We start from the raw sequence: 16956 nt of genomic DNA on the forward strand, positions 1-16956 counted from the left end.
ATTGATTGGAAAAAATAAACAAAAATAAAATCTTAAACACAGACACACACAAAAACCTTGACGGGAACATCTGGTATGACTGGCATTTGACCAAACTACTAACCACCATAGCCTGGTCAAATTAACACATAAAACTAACCATCACAAGGGACAGTGTATTTTTTTGCTTCATTATGTACCACCAAAGTCAAGTTGATGTTTAAGGACCTGTGTGCGTGTGTGTGTTGGCATGCACGCACATTTGTGTGTGTTCCTGTTACACAAGCTCTCTGAACTCTTCCAGGGCTCGCAGAAAGGAAGGCCGAGCGGGCGTGTGGTTACACAGTACCACTACACGCAGTGGCCCGACATGGGCGTGCCCGAGTTCTCACTGCCGGTGCTGACCTTTGTGCGAAAGGCGGCCCACGCCAAGCGCCACGCTGTGGGGCCTGTTGTTGTCCACTGCAGGTGAGTCTCAGAAATGGTTTCGAAACCCACAGAATGGCTTCTGCCAACAAAAAGGGAATCCGAAGAGCAAGGGTTTTGCCAAAATCAGGATGATTTCGTGAAGTGAGGGGGCTGAGATTACATGCCCATTTTCAAAACCACTAAGAGATGAGTATACCAGACTCAGAATTTGACTGCTATTTCAAAGCACCAGATATTTTTATGATGTTTATTTTTCTATTTAACTGTTGAATTGGATTTTAACTTATTAAATGTGTGAGGCAGGAGGAACAATGTCTTGTCATTAAACAAACGTTTATTACGACATAATGTCATTGGATGAAAATGCTTGGGACACAACCCCTGTCCCTAGGAGTTAGTGGTCTCTTGTAGAGTTATTATGTCAGATTTATATTGGAGAAACCAAAGCGCACAGAAGGTGAAGAATTTGTCGAAATACTTTTAAGTTGTCTTTAAACAGTTTGGGATTGAAATTCTTTTCTCATTTTCTGAGTTCTATCTAATATATTAAGGTGTTATCAACTATTGTTACCCAATTACTTTATTTCCAAGACTAATTTGATGAAGAGAAATAAGGATATTTGAAAGAAAGAGAAAAAAATGTGTCGGAGGTTTTAATCTAATATTTTTCAGTTAAAATAAAAATGACAGTTAACATTTACCGAGTGCTGATTGCATGCCAAGCTTTATGACCACACAAATCGAGTTGATTTCTATGTACAGTATTTTTGTCAAAGCGACGTCTGTGTTTTTACAGAAGTAAGTGTTTTCCTTTGATATACAGCTTATCTGACACATTCTAATTATCTATCTCAGGAGTTATTCTCAGACAAAGTTTGAGAGACCTATCTTGAGTTTTTTCATCTGTTAGCCTGATGATAAGCCGAGAGAAGCAGGAAAATGCAAGAAAAAGAGCTCTGAAGGTCAGGGATTGTTTCCTAGCAAATGGAGGAGGACCAGCGTATTGTGAGAAGCAGGTGCTAATTTTCCACTCTAGCACTTCCTACTTGTCGGAGCATTTGAAAAGACTCCCTGTCTATGAATTCTGCCCCTCCGGTAGAGGCTTTGAAGAAGTCAATAGATAATGGCCCTTTAGAAATGACTGAAGTTATGCTTTATTGCTCACGATCTCACTGAAACGCTATTTTCAGCTGAAAGCCTTATCAAATTCATTTTCCAACTAATGTGAAAACCTTTACACAAACATGTCTACCTGGCAGTACAGACCCAGGACCTTTTCATTTCAGAGTTGGATGGAGCTGATGCTTTCCTTTTTTTCAGATTAAATGTCTAGTTGCTATGCTCTGATACAGAATATTTTCATTCTATATCATATATGATGACGAATAAATACAATTATTTAAAGTTTAAAAATCTCAAATGAATGCATGAAAAATGTCCAACAGAAATCGGTTGTTTTACAGTTTGACCCATAGCCAAAATTTAAAAAGTAAACAATTTGTTATTTGAAGCATTATGCTTAACAACTAAACTGTTTGGTTTGGGATTGCTGAATTATTTGTTATGTGGCTCAATCGCTTGGGGAAGAAAATTATTTTAATTTCCAAGATAGCCAGGAGTGACCTAGCTTCAAATTTACCTTATGCTTGACATTGAAATGGTTCTTTCTTTGTGTTCTCTTCAGCGCCGGGGTTGGAAGAACAGGCACATACATTGTGCTAGACAGTATGTTGCAGCAAATTCAACAGGAAGGAACTGTCAACGTATTTGGCTTCTTAAAACACATTCGTTCACAAAGAAATTATTTGGTGCAAACCGAGGTATGAGAAAAAGGATACTTTTTGTTGTTGCTGTTTTTCTCCCCGTCCCCCACCGAGAAGGACACTTGTGTTCATCTAACGGTTGGAGAGGTCACGGATATGCTAACACTGGATGGACCAGACTTTGTTTTAGCAGGTTGATTAGTCTCACAGGGCTTCCGTGTTCAAGTACTACCAATGGGGTGCTTACAACAACAGGAACTTCCTGCCTGACGGTTCGGGAAGATAAAAGTCCGAAATCGAGGTGTTGGTAGGGACATGCTGCCTCCGGAACCTCTACAGGAGGATCCTCCCTTGTCTGAACGTCTGGTGGCCCTGCATGATCTTGGCCGGAGCAGCCTTACTTCGTTCGGTCTCTCTCCATCTTCATAGGGCTTCTCTGTGTGTCCCAATTCCATTTGCTCAGAAGAACAACAGTGACTACCTCATCTTAACTAATTACATCTGCAGTGACTTTGTTTACAAATACGGTCACATTCTGAGGTTCTAGGGGGGATGGTTAGGGCTTCAACAGATCTCTTTGGGGGCACAATCGAACTCGTAACAGCAGGTGATTGCAGTATAAGTCCTAGATGGGCCAGCTACATTTGTCTGTTTTATGACCAAATAGGGAATATCTTTGAAATGACACTGATGACAGAGACGTTTCAAAAAAAGGGTCAATGGACCAGGGGCACCTGGGTGGCTCAGTTGGATAAGCAACTGCCTTTGGCTTGGGTCATGATCCCAGGGTCCTAGGATCAAGTCCTCCTTGTGCCTTGCTTGGAGCAAGGAGCTCCTTGCTTGATCGTGCTCCTTGCTCAGTGGGGAGCCTGCCTCTCCTTCTGCCCCTTCCCATGCTTATCTCTCTCTCTCTCTCTGTTAAATAAATGAATAAAATTAAAAAAAAAAAAAAGAAAGAGTCAGTGGATCAGGCGACGCCTATCCGTGCTAGCAAAAACCTCAGGTTTTTCCTGCATGTAATGAGTAAATGCATTCATTTTCATTCTTTAAAAGTATGAATTATGCTCAAATTATATCCCTTTTTAAGCACATGTAGTTTACATGACACAGCACAAAGTCTGCATATCTGTAGTTTTTCTCCTATTTCCAAATAAAAATGAATTTAAGTTGGAAACTATGGATGGCAGCTTGAGAGCAGTCAGAGACATGGCCATGTGGGTGAAAATCAAACCAACCAAACTTCGTTCCACAGAGGAAATGACACTCTAGTCAGATCAGACAGGGAAGAGTCCCACACAGGAACTAGAAGACAAGTATTAACAACTGTACATAAAAGTGTGCTGAGTTATAGAGGACTGGCTGAAAGGAGAATTGGAATGGACAGAAGAAGAAGATCCATGAGAAATGAGAGTCAGGAAAGTCCTCATGCAAACCATGGGAGCAGGGTTTGAAGACTGGGCAGAGAGCACGGCTTTGCCTCTTTCCCACCAATGTCAACACATAAGAAGTAAAGAGGTGAGGGACGAGAAGAGTTGTGTTGTCTCCTGACTGCCTCCTTTTCCATGTCTGATTTCCTGCCAAGTCTAGTAAGCAGTCTTTTGTGGGTCCCTACCCCCACCCCGCCATTATGTAAGATTCTTTTTGTCAGTGAAAAATATTACTTTTGTACTCAGATAGATATATAGATATACATATAAAGAAAACCTGAAAGAATGTTCCCTATGGTCATTGTTTTTCCAGGAACAGTATGTTTTCATTCATGATGCTCTGGTTGAGGCCATACTTAGTAAAGAGACTGAGGTGCCAGACAGCCACATTCATGCCTATGTCAACGCGCTCCTCATTCCTGGACAAACAGGCAAAACGAAGCTAGAGAAACAATTCAAGGTGAGTTCTCTTGGAAGCCTCTTGGAAGCCACACAACTCGGTGTTCCTGCGTCTTCTCATTTGAGTCGACAAGGCCGTGTGGACGGGTTCAGAGCACAGTGGGTACATGGCTTTCTATTGTTCTTTACAGCGGGCAACAGAGCCACGTGGTCGCTCCCAAGGAGAATCTTAATTTTGAGTAGCAAGAAGAAGAGTTCTCAAGAACTCTAGATTAATGTTTACAAATGCAAACTTGGTCCAAGAAAGGAGGGCACAGAGCACAACAGAAGGCACAGGCAGACCTCATAATACAGACTGCCTAAGTGCTCTTTTTCCTTTGAAAAAACCAGACCACTTCATGCTGAGTGATCGGCTCAGGCTGTTCATGCCACTCGTTGGAAGAATCTGTCTCACTTGAAGCCCCTGGACTAGAGAAGAGGCCACCCCAGAACAATAGCTCTTCAACCCCAATTTCTCCCACGCACCTTGTCACGAGGCAGTGAACTAGAGAAGGGAGTATGTTTTGTTCAGTATCATATCTTCTGCAATCCTAGTTCTCTGGCTTCCAGAAATCAGTCAGCAAAGAGTTCAGCAGTAGATCTTACGGGACCCTGTAGCTGTGCCGGGGGGATTCGCGCAGTTGTGGCTTTCCCGAGGAATGGAGGCTGTGTGATTTGCTCCACCTTATTCCTGTACTAACCTCTTACTTCCTAGGATTCCTAGAGAAACAGGGCCTATTTCTGAAGAAGGAATATCTAGGAAAAAATCTGAAAGACCCTGGAAAAACTCAGGAGAATTAACAAACCTTGAGATCGCAGGTTTTTTTCGTCTTCCCCCCAGGCTACAACATAAGAGGTGTTCCTTCTGATTGTTTGCCTTCTCAGTCAGCACCTTCTGTGTCTTTGGAGGAGTAAGAGAAAGATTAGGGGTGAATGCTGCGCTTTGAACCTGCTGTCAGGAAGACATAAATGTTTTTATTCGGCAAAGCTTTTCTGAGCGATAACAACACTAAAAAAAGAGAAAGTATGAAGTTTGGCTTCCAGAAATAGATAACAGAGGTGTATGAAACATCAACATTAGGTTGTGAGGATAACTTTTTTCTAAATTAAAAAATCTGTATTACCCATTTTCAACAGAGTTCTCGTTTTAGCATGACTTACCCCTACACAACTGCATAAATGAATTGATATGGCTTACACTAGATAACCCAGAATCAAAATGGAAATATCACTTATGAGGCCAGAATCTTAACCACTGTCCTATAAGACATTAGTCATTCAAGTTTATCTACATATACAATTCCTTGAAATAAATTCCATGTCTGTTTATTTCTGGGTATTCATCTGAAGAAAACAAAAACACTAACTCAAAAAGATATCAGCACTCATGTTCATTGCAGCATTATTTACAGTAGCTAAGATACGGGAACAACCTAAGTGCCCACTGGTGGGTGAATTAAGAAAACGTAGTATATTATTCAGGCATAAGACAGAATGACATCTTGCCATTTGCAACAACCTGGATGGACCTTGAGGGCATTATGGCAAGTGAAGTAAGTCAGAAGTAACTCCGTGAAATAAGTCAGACAGAGAAAGACAGACACCATATGATTCCACTTATATGTAGAATTAAAAAAAAAACCAACAAGTTCATAGATGCAGAGAACCGATTGATGATTGCTGGAGGCAGAGGGTAGGGGGTGGGCCGAATGGGTGCAGAGGGTCAAAATGTACAAACTTCTAGTTACAGAATGAGTAAGGCACAGGGATATAATATACAGCCTGATGGCTATAGTTACTAATACTGTGTTGCATATTTGAAAGTTGCTAAGAGAGCTGATCTTAAAAGTTCTCATCATTTTGTAACTATGTACGGTGAGGGATGGTAACTAGACTTATTGCGGTGATTATTTTGCAATGTATACAGATATCCAATCATTACGCTATACACCTGAAATTAATGTAAGTCATATGTCAGTTATACCTCATTTTATTTATTCTTTTAATGTTTAAAATATTTTTAATTTAAATTCAATTAATTAACATATAGTGTATTATTAGTCTCAGAGGTAGAGTTCAGTGATTCATCAGTTGTGTAACACCCGGTGCTCATTACATCACATGCCCTCCTTAATGTCCATCACCCAGTGACTCCATTCCACCACCCCCTGCCCCTCCAGCAACCCTCAGTTTGTTTCCCATGGTTAAGTCTCTTATGGTTTGTCTCCCTCTCTGTTTACATCTTGTTTTATTTTTCCCTCCCTTCCTCTATGATCCTGTTTTGTTTCTTATATTCCCCATATGAGTGAGATCATGTGATGATTGTCTTTCTCTGATTGACTTATTTTGCTTAGCATAATACCCTCTAGTTCCATCCACGTCACTGAAAATGGCAAGATTTCATTTTTGACAGCTAATATTCCATTGTGTATATATATATATATATATATATATATATATATATATATATATATATCACATCTTCTTTATCCATTCATCTATTGATAGACATCTGAGGTCTTTCCATAGTTTGGCTATTGTGGACATTGCTGCTATAAACATTGGGGTGCAGGTCCCCCTTCAGATCACTACATCTGTATCTTTGGGGTATATACCTAGTAGTGCAATTCCTGGGTCATAGGGTAGTTCTATTTTTAATTTCTTGAGGAACCTCCATACTGTTTTCCAGAGTGGCTGCACCAGTTTGCATTCCCACCAACAGTGTAAGAGGGTTCCCCTCTCTCTACATCCTTGCCAACATCTGTCGTTTCCTGACTTGTTAATTGTAGCCGTTCTGACTGGTGTGAGGTGGTGTCTCATTGTAGTTTTGATTTGTATTTCCCTGATGCTGAGTGGTGTTGAGCATTTTTTCATGTGTCTTTTGGCCATTTGCATATAGTTATACCTCATTGTAAAAAGAAAACAAATATTTATCAGACACCTACCCTGCACCAGGCTTTTGTGTTTGATACTAGGATATAAACATGATTTAAAAAAAAAAAAAAAAGTACACCCAGCCCCTACTCCTGCGACACTTGCTCTTGCTCTTGATCTGGTGAGACATAAAGCAAGAAAACAGTTACCAAATAGGGGGAAAGTGCCATTATGCAGGTGAAATGGATGCTGTAGGACACAATTCCTCAGGGAAGAATTGCATAGGATATTCTTAAGAGTTAAACACAGGACTTGGTGATTTATTGGACATTGCAGTGAGGCAAGAAAAAGGACAAGCATAACTACCCACATTCTAACGTGGGCACCTGGGAGGATGAGATGCGTTCGCTGAGACTGAAATGTGCTTACCTATTGGGTGTGGCAGCGGGAGGAGATGGTGAGATTTGTTCTGAAGCAACCTCATTTTAGGAACTTGGGAGCTGTTGCATACACAGGCATAGTGGACAGTTGAATATTCAGTGGAAAGCACCAAGGAGTCCATCTTAGAGAAAGGATTTGGGAACAATCGGCATAGAGATGGTCACTTGAAGCCTTAGAATTGGACAAGACGGCTGAAGTGAGGTGTTTAAGAAGCCTTGGGCAGGAGTTTTTAAGAAAAATTGTAATTAACCAATGAATGGACAGCCCACAAAAGGGAAGAAGGAAGCATCACAGTGTAGGAGAAAATTTGTGATAGTGGGACATAATAGATTCTGAAGGAAATAATGTTTCAAGGAGGAAATGGACAAAAGCGGCAAATACTAATGACAAATCAAGTGTGAGGAGGACAGCGAGGGCCATCGGATTGAGCCACAATGGTGACTGCAGGGAAGTATAGCACTGAAGCCACATTGCAGGAAGTTAAGGAGAGAATGTGTTTGAGGAATTGAAGACCACAGTTAGATGACTCTAAACATTTTTTTACTGTGAAGAGAATGATAATGATAGCTAGCAGGAAACTTCAAGTTGGAAGGTAAGAGATAGTGTTTGGTTTATTTATTTATTTATTTATTTATTTATTTATATGTTTTAATGAAAGGCATCTGAATTAGTTTAAAAACTCTTGGAAAGTGAGGCAGCTGGCTGGCTTAGTAGAGCGTACGATTCTTGATCTCAGGATCATGAATTTGAGCCCACGTTGGGAATAGAATTGATTTTAAAAAATAAAGAGAGATTACTTAAAAAAAAAAAGCTAATGGAAAGAGATCCAAAGCAATACTAAAAATAAAAAAACAAAATAGAAATGTGTTGTACAGTATATGGAAGACTTATTAAGCAGATATGATCATTAGCATTGAAAAACAGACAAATCAGCCAGAGGAACCATGTGTATGTGGAAAGGGTTCTTGGGTAGATAGGCCACCACAAATCAATGAGGAAAGGACAGACTAACCAATAAGGGAAGTCGGGACAGTTTCCAGGTGGAAACAAGTAAAATTGGGTTCTTACCACACCTCAAGCACTAAAATTATTCAAGATGGATTAGGTAGCTAAAGGTGACTGCGAGATTTTATAACTAGTACAAGAATATTAGCAGTATATATTTTGAAGACATCAGGGTAGAAAAGAACTTCTTAAATAAAAACATAATTTGCAGAAATCTTAAAAAATTACCTGGCTGTGTCTGTATGATTAAAGAGAACAAAACCTTAGCAACTTTTTAAACAGATTATAGACTTACATTCAAGACATCAAAACCCTCTACAGATTAATAAATGATAGTGAAGTAGAAATATAAAAAGGCAATCATCAAAGAAGAAATCTAAATGGCTAATGAATCCTACAATTCACAATCTCACAGTAATTAAGGAAATGCAAATCAAAACCATGGTCTACCACTTATCATCTATCAGACTGTCAAAAATTAAAGGCTGATGACTCCTAATTCCATGTGTGGGTATTAAGAAACATACAAGAGCTATTCATTGCTACAAAGTTTAGAAAAGCAAAATATTGGAAATAATCCTAACATTCGCTAGTTGGGGGAATAAATACCAAGTCGATTATTCGTGAAACGGAGTACTAAAAGAATGAATGAAATCCAACCATATACATATATATGTACACATGCGCTTTCCATGCCATTTACCCCCAACTGCAGCGTGAGATGTAAGTGGAAGACATAGAGGGCACACACCCATAGAGGAGGCCATGGGGAAGATCCTCCCAGGGTTGAACATCAAACTTGAGGACGTTCTGTGCTTCCTCCAGCTCCCCTGGTGTAGAGAACATAGATGTGCCAGGGAGTTAGTTCAAGGAATTCTGGGAAAACCAGATATATGTACATTCAGTATCTTATCTTGGTTTCCTGGTTGGGTCATGTGTGTGTGTGTGTGTGTGTATTTGGGTGACTTACATAATCTATATTTTTCCTCTCCCTCTGACTCCCTCTCTCAGCTCCTGAGTCAATCAAATATACAACAGAGTGACTATTCTACAGCCCTAAAGCAATGCAACAGGGAAAAGAACAGAACTTCTTCCATCATCCCTGGTACGTTATACTGAATCATGGAAAAAAAAACCAAAACCCCTGTTTTTTATAATAGAAGCCTTGGAGGCAATACGACAATATTTTTACATCTTGGAATGAATCGATTCACTCTGTATTTTTCTAACTATGCCTGATAATGTACCTGTTAAAAAGGACTCTTAAATCCTGAAGTCCATCTTAAAAATGCAAAACACATAGAAAAACTAGCTTACAGATCAAAGACACTCAACTTAAGACATGTAGCTATGCTTTGCAATGTGGGGGTGGGGGGAAGGGGTATAGAGCTGTGAGCGTGGTGGTTCGTGACGAATGTTCTGTGTTCCAGTGGAAAGATCAAGGGTTGGCATTTCATCTCTGAGTGGGGAAGGCACAGACTACATCAATGCCTCCTATATCATGGTAAGTCAGAGAAACCACTGGAAATCCGCCTGCCAGCTTGTGCTGCCAAAACCTACCAGCATGGGCTTCCTGAAGCAGCGGCTGCAGACGTAGGTTAGCACCGCTGGTGGGTAGAAGTCAAATCTAATGACCGCAGACCACCTCCCATAGGGGCAAATAGAATAACAGCATTCCTTGATGTTTTATGTGTGCTGGGACTAGAGAACCCTCAAGCAAGACAAATCAGTAATGCAGGAACCAAACTCACCACTGAGGACTGATGAGAAGATACAAAGCATACCCTCAGCCATCTAAGAGGCTCCCCATTTGGAGGCTCCCCATTTCATTTACCCTGAACAGACCCAGGACACAGAGGCTTCAGGAAAGCCCGTCTCCCTGACTTTACCAACCCAGGTTTGCAGTGTTCACCCAGCTGACTGGGCTCATTTGCAGACCTGGATTTCTAAAGACACAATCCTTTCCTTCTGTGTTTAGATTTTCTGTGAGAAGGAGGGGCAGGTTAGTTGGCTGTTTTGTGCCCCTCGTTTCCATTTCAGGTCTATCAATCATAGAGCTTGGCTTCAGATGAAAAGGTTGTAATTCCCATGCCAAAATCACTGTTTCATCTTTCCAGCAAAGAAAATATTTAGGACTGTCCCTGCAGGAGACAGGGAGATGTGTGGTGGGGGCATCTAAATACATGCCGAGCCGAATGAGCCCACGGGGAAGAGGAGCAGGATCTGAGACCCAGAGCACAAGAAGATAAATGAGCCAGGATTTTAGTGAGCAGCCACATGGAAATCATGACCGATCCAATGGCCCCAGTTCCAGGTTTCTGCAACAAAATCTGCAAAGTGCCTCCTGATTCCTCTCCGATGGAGGAAGCCAGGGTGTCTGGATACCAAGGGTGTTCTGTTGTCAATAGGTGTGAAATTAGGCACTTTGCACTGGGACTTGTGGAAAATGAGAAATAAAAACTCCCCTCTGGATTTCCATTCTATCTAGTGTAGGAGACGTGGTCCATGTGCCATTTTGGTAAGTCTGCTCCTAGACATGATAGCTAGGTAGACTTGGGCACAACACGTAACTTCTTAAGCCTCAGTTTCATCATCTGTAAAAGGAGGATCAGAGTTCCTGTCACATAGCACTTCTGTGAGGCATAAGGGATGTAGGGGGAAGAAAACGCTAGTCCTCTGCCTGGTGTATAGAGAGTGCCTTGTAAACTTCAGCTATAATAATCACGTTGTTATTTACAGATGCAATCTAAAAATTAAGAGACTACCTTGACTTAAGGTCCGTTAGCTTAAACATGTATTTGAAACATTAAAAGTCATATGCCAGGGCTCTTTCTATCTTCTCTTTGGTTTCATAGGGTTACTATCAGAGCAATGAATTCATCATCACCCAGCATCCTCTCCTCCATACCATCAAGGATTTCTGGAGGATGATATGGGACCATAACGCCCAGCTGGTAGTTATGCTTCCTGATGGTCAAAACATGGTGAGCCCCCGCTCCCCGGTCACTTTTGGTACTTGCCTTACAGGAGACAGCACGTCACAACAGCCAGAAGTCCAGGCATACCGACAAATAAAGTAATTTTTTTTCAACGAATAAACTAATGTCACTGCAGTTGCACCTTGTCTACTATCGGGCCTTGTTTGGTTATGTCACCTCTCAGGTCTGACATTGTTGAATGACAGTTTTAAATAAAAGGAAGTTAAAATGGACTTAAATTTACGTATTCTGTGACACTGCTTAAGAAAAATAGAATTGCAACCATGAAGTCAGTCCCTATGCTTCTATTTACATTTTTAAAAAAATAAAACTCCTTAGGATATTTGGAGAGTCCCTCAGTTTAAGGAGATCTATAGAAGTAAAAAAAGAAAAAGGCCTATTTTGTTTAGGCTTTGCACATATACTTAACTTGGAGATTTATTTCCTAGCTATAAAGTTAGACTGACCATTCCAGATGACACTGGAAATCGCTGAGCTCTTAAAATCACTTGAATCTTCTCTACTCAGATATCATTTACAAAAGTAACAACTTACCATTGTTACTGACGAGCTAAGAGCAAAACAACAAAGCAATAGTTTGGTTTCTTAAGTGTAATATTTTATTCTGCACATCAGACTTGTGTAAGTCTGAATATTTTAAGAATAAGTTTTGAGATCCAAAGAAAAATTTGGGTTGAATTTTCTATGTCAACCGGTTAACTTTATTTCAGAGTCTGATTTATTAAACATTTGGTGAAAATCATACTTCTTTGGTATTTAATCCTCCAGGCAGAAGATGAGTTTGTTTACTGGCCCAATAAAGATGAGCCTATAAACTGTGAGAGTTTTAAGGTCACTCTTATGGCTGAAGAACACAAATGTCTGTCTAATGAAGAAAAGCTTATAATTCAAGATTTTATCTTAGAAGCTACACAGGTATGGACATAACTGAAATGACAAACTTTTCATCAGAAACACGTATGATAAATATATACTGATTTAAGGATCTTCCCTAGAAATAAAAAAAAAGGAACCTAATTTCTTATAAATTAAGACCAATCACCCAAATAATCAGTTCTACCTTACTTGTCACTTTCATTTTCAAGATCCTATAGAATCATTAAACATTAATTGCCACTAAACTGTACCATTCACACACAGGAAATCAGCGATTTCTCTTTTACTCCAGAGTAGTTCTGACAGAACTTAAATTGAGAATAAACTCAGTTAAAAAATTTTTTTTCATTAATCCTAATTCTTATGTTTTAAGGGAAATTTTTACCTTGAATTCTTTTAAGTAAAATGGGAAAAATATTATCTACCAAAATGAGCTTACCACTCTCTCCAGAGACAATGTATTATAAGTGAAGAAGTGCTTTGAAAATGTGCAGTACAACGAACTAGGATTGTTTTGCTAACTCTTGCTTATCTGTAAGGCAGCAATCTGAATTCCTTGTCAAGAATTATTTCTAGTATTAGAGCACAGTACATAATTTATTAGACAGCTACAGTAAAATGCTAACAGATATTAATAATAGGGAGTAAGGCACGTGACATGCAGAGTACACCCCCAATCAGAGAAAGGTTACATCATGTTTTAGATTATTGAAATGTGGCCCTTTACTATACTCTAATTCTGAAAGAGGTACACCATATAAAATTTCGGTTCTGCTGCTGATTTTTAAATGTAGTATTTGAGTACACTTTAGGAAGCTGGGGGTTGGAGGTTTAAGGGATATAAAGTCACACAGCCTGGTTGGTCACTTAACGCAAGAATTAGAAGTAGACCAGATGTCCATCCCCCTTGCCAGCATTTCCCCACCCTGTCACGTAATTCCCCTCTCCCCTCAATTAATGCTGGATTTGAAGAAGTCTATGTGAATTTTGAAACAAATGTTAACACTGAAGATGTCTTTTTTGAATTAAATAGTGGCACAAAGACATCTTTGTTTCAGAGTTTGATTGCCATAATGAACCCACAAATAAAAAAGAGATTACATCTACACATGGGAAATGAGGCGTCACAGCAGCTTCTTCCCTCCGAGACGGAGGACGGACGGCAACCGCTGCTGTTGACTCGTACGCGTGATTGGGTTTTATTACCTTCCTATAATTCCTGATTTCCCCAGTTATTCCACTCGTAATAAACTATCACTCACCAATATGACCCTTCTAAAATTATTAATTTTTCTCTCTTCTTACAGGATGATTATGTACTTGAAGTGAGGCATTTTCAGTGCCCCAAATGGCCAAATCCAGATAGCCCCATTAGTAAGACTTTTGAACTTATAAGTATTATCAAAGAGGAAGCTGCCAACAGGGACGGGCCTGTGATTGTTCACGACGAGTAAGTTCCTCTCTTTAACCTGTTCCGTGCCTGAGCACTCTCCAGGTGGTCAGATTTTTCTGTTTTCTTTGTAATAACCTAATGCTTTAGACCGATGGTGGTGACTCAGCGAAGGGAGATTATCAGCTTTTTATAAAGAAGGTTAATACAGAATTAGTTTTTTTTTTTTTCACTTCTCTTAGAGCTCCTGTTGAAGGCAGAAGATGGGTACCGAACGCGTTGTGTGATGAGTCAGTGTTGTGGCACTTGAATTTTCACAAGTGCTAACCAGAGAGACATTTCTAAGCTATTGACGCACTGGACAGGATTAAAACTGATCTAGTTTTTATTTACCAGGAACAGGAATCTATCCAATAGATCTTTCTAGGCTCCTGTTACGAACAAATTAAAAAAGCATATGCTAACATTATGTTATGTGTATGCTAGATGGTAGATGTAACTTGTCAGATCATTGTGATTTATTACCGGCCCCTTCCAGAGTATAAAAATAACAAATGTATAAACAAACATTGAACTTCCATAAAGTATCCCATTACTAATATCATGAACACTTGCTATTGTTTCAAATTAAACCATAGTTCTCTACATGATAAAGAGAGACATTTCATTAAAATTTTCGTGTTCCCACTACAAAGTTGTGAAGGTCTTGTGCCAAATGTGAATGTTTGATGCATCCGAATGGAGTCTTTGTCCTTTCCCTTTGCTTACAGGCATGGAGGAGTGACGGCAGGAACTTTCTGTGCTCTGACCACCCTTATGCACCAACTAGAAAAAGAAAATTCCATGGATGTTTACCAGGTAGCCAAGATGATCAATTTGATGAGGCCAGGAGTCTTTGCTGACATTGTAAGTAAAAGAACAGTGAACCGAACTTTCACTGTTAGAGTGCTGCTTACTTCTTAGAGGTTGCCAAAATCATTTTATCATGTATCCAAAAAAAATCACATTGACTCATAACATATTACCATGTAGTATTGAGCTGAATTACAAGTTAATCAGTTCACAATCCATGGAACTGGAATAATAAACAACAAACATTTAAAGTTTATCTTCCAGAAAATTGATGGATAAAATTTTTTAAATTTCACATGTGTCTTTTTGCAAGACTTACCATAATTCTGAAAAATACCCTCAGTAGAAGCACCAACTAATCCGACTTACCCCACAAAATAGTTCTCTTGGGGCGGGGTTCAAGTTCTGCATAGCCTGAGAACAGTCAGAAGACAGATCTCGAAGACTTAAACATTAGAACTGTTCACTTTTTTCTGAAGCCAAATTCAATTTTGGTACTTAACAAATGGGTAATTTCTGGGTACTTCTATTTTTTCATTTTTAAATTTTTACTGAATCTTTTTTTTTTATGTTCAATTGGCTAACTGGGTACTTTTAAAAAGAGAAACTTGTGCAATCAAGAAAGAGACACAGCACATTTGGAGAGATAGTTTGGAGAGATCTCAACTCTGAAAATAATCTGGAAGTTTTTAGTATCGTAGAAACGAGGGCTGGAAAGACAACAGGGAACTTAGTGCAAATGCCCCAGTGGGAGAACCTTAGGTGGGTATAGCAGTCACGGACTCGCCTCCAGCTCCCTGGTCTGTGGATGTGCAAGGGCCCATCTTTAAGGCTTCATTCAGTCCAGACCAGTTGGCCAAAAAGCAAGGTCATAAACTGTGGTCACACATGTGCTTCAGAGGAGCACTTACTAAAAGTCATTCAGGCCAGCTGAGTTGTCTCAAGCTGCTCCTATGGGAAATTGTTTTCCAGAGACAGAACTTTCACCTGGTCCATGAATGCATTGAATGATGCACTGATTTACATGTGGGCCTAGTGATTTTCCACTATGATGTTAGTCACTGGCTCACATTCTCTGAAACGGCCTTTGGCCCACCACCCTCCCCCACCACCCAAATTGGCACCTGTAAGAAAACTCTTTATTCCTTCTTCATAGTAGGGCCCATGCTCACCCTTGCTCAAAGCAGGGCATAGGACCAGTCAGGCTGGTAGAGTGTGCAGAATACTTGGTAAAAAGTGGATCTGGTAAAAGAAAAAAGAGATTCTGCATGAGCCCCTGAGCTGACAGTGCAGTCCTTTCTGGGACCTCTCCATAACCAGAGAAACCCAATGGATTTCCTCACAGCTGGAGAAAGGAGAATGAGTAAGTTATTTATGAGTGGCTTACAGGTGCCTCGTACCAAAGGATTACACGCAGTGCCAGCATGACTGAAAATGTTCCTTCTTTTTACAAATGTCCATCTTCACTGAGCTTCTTGTTTATAACCTCGCATTCTCTGTCCTCCAGGAGCAGTATCAGTTTCTCTACAAAGCGGTCCTCAGTCTTGTGAGCACGAGGCAGGAAGAGAATCCATCCACCTCTCTGGACAGTAATGGCGCAGCATTGCCCGATGGAAATATAGCCGAGAGCTTAGAGTCTTTAGTTTAGCACAGAGAGGGGTGAGGGGAATCCATACCTGAGCATTGCTTTCCTCTTCCTAAAACTAGGCAGGAAAATCACCTCAGTCCTCTGTTATCTGTTTACTTTCCATCACCTGACAGTAACTCCATGACATAGGATTCTGCTGCCAAATTTACACCATTAACAACGTGTGCCTTTCTGCAACACTTCTTGTAATTCACTTATTGAGTTTAAACTAAAATGGTCGAGTTTTACAGTATTTCTAAGAATGGAATCGTGGGGTTTTTTTCATATTGATTTTAACAGAAAATTTCAATTTATAGATATTAGGAATTCCCAACTACAGAAAACATGTTTGTTTTTAGTGTCAAATTTTAGCTGTATTTGTAGCCATCATTGGGTTTGCTAGAAATATAACTTTTAATATAGTAGATTGTAAATAAAACACTCCGTTTCCTCTGATATTCCATGTTTTACAACTGCAGTATTCACCTAAAGTAGAAATAATCTGATACTTACTGTAAATACTGCTCTAGTGTCTCCATGGACCAAATTTATATTTATAATTGTAGATTTTTATATTTTACTACTGAGTCAGTTTTCTAGTTCTGTGTAATTGTTTAGTATAATGATGTAATTCATTTATCTGGTCTTACTCCTACAAGTCTCCTGATATCCTTTCATGTTATCTCAGTAATTAACTCTGTTTTAGCATGTAACTTTAACTTTTCTGGAAAATAGAAATACATTTGTTTTGAAAGAAGATGTTTTTATGAGAATAACACCTTACCCAACATTGTTTAAATGGTTTTTATCCAAGGTATTGCAAAAATAAATATAAATATTGCTATCGATTTGCATT

At 39.6% G+C, this 16956-nt stretch overlaps 1 protein-coding gene across 1 annotated transcript in view; it reads left to right on the top strand.

The window, feature by feature from the left end:
• The window catches only part of PTPRZ1 (protein tyrosine phosphatase receptor type Z1), a 112860-nt gene extending 96408 nt beyond the window's left edge, over nt 1-16452 (top strand). Inside the window, exons 21-30 of the mRNA XM_026514898.4 lie at nt 284-447; nt 2093-2228; nt 3912-4058; nt 9368-9461; nt 9787-9860; nt 11212-11340; nt 12124-12270; nt 13539-13681; nt 14392-14527; nt 15981-16452. Coding sequence (XP_026370683.2) covers nt 284-447; nt 2093-2228; nt 3912-4058; nt 9368-9461; nt 9787-9860; nt 11212-11340; nt 12124-12270; nt 13539-13681; nt 14392-14527; nt 15981-16121 — 1311 coding nt within the window. The 3' untranslated portion in view covers nt 16122-16452. The remainder of the gene's footprint in view (nt 1-283; nt 448-2092; nt 2229-3911; nt 4059-9367; nt 9462-9786; nt 9861-11211; nt 11341-12123; nt 12271-13538; nt 13682-14391; nt 14528-15980) is intronic.
• The last annotated feature ends 504 nt before the right edge of the window (nt 16453-16956 follow it).

The sequence above is a fragment of the Ursus arctos genome, unplaced genomic scaffold (assembly GCF_023065955.2).
Source record: "Ursus arctos isolate Adak ecotype North America unplaced genomic scaffold, UrsArc2.0 scaffold_3, whole genome shotgun sequence".
NCBI classification, from domain to species: domain Eukaryota; kingdom Metazoa; phylum Chordata; class Mammalia; order Carnivora; family Ursidae; genus Ursus; species Ursus arctos.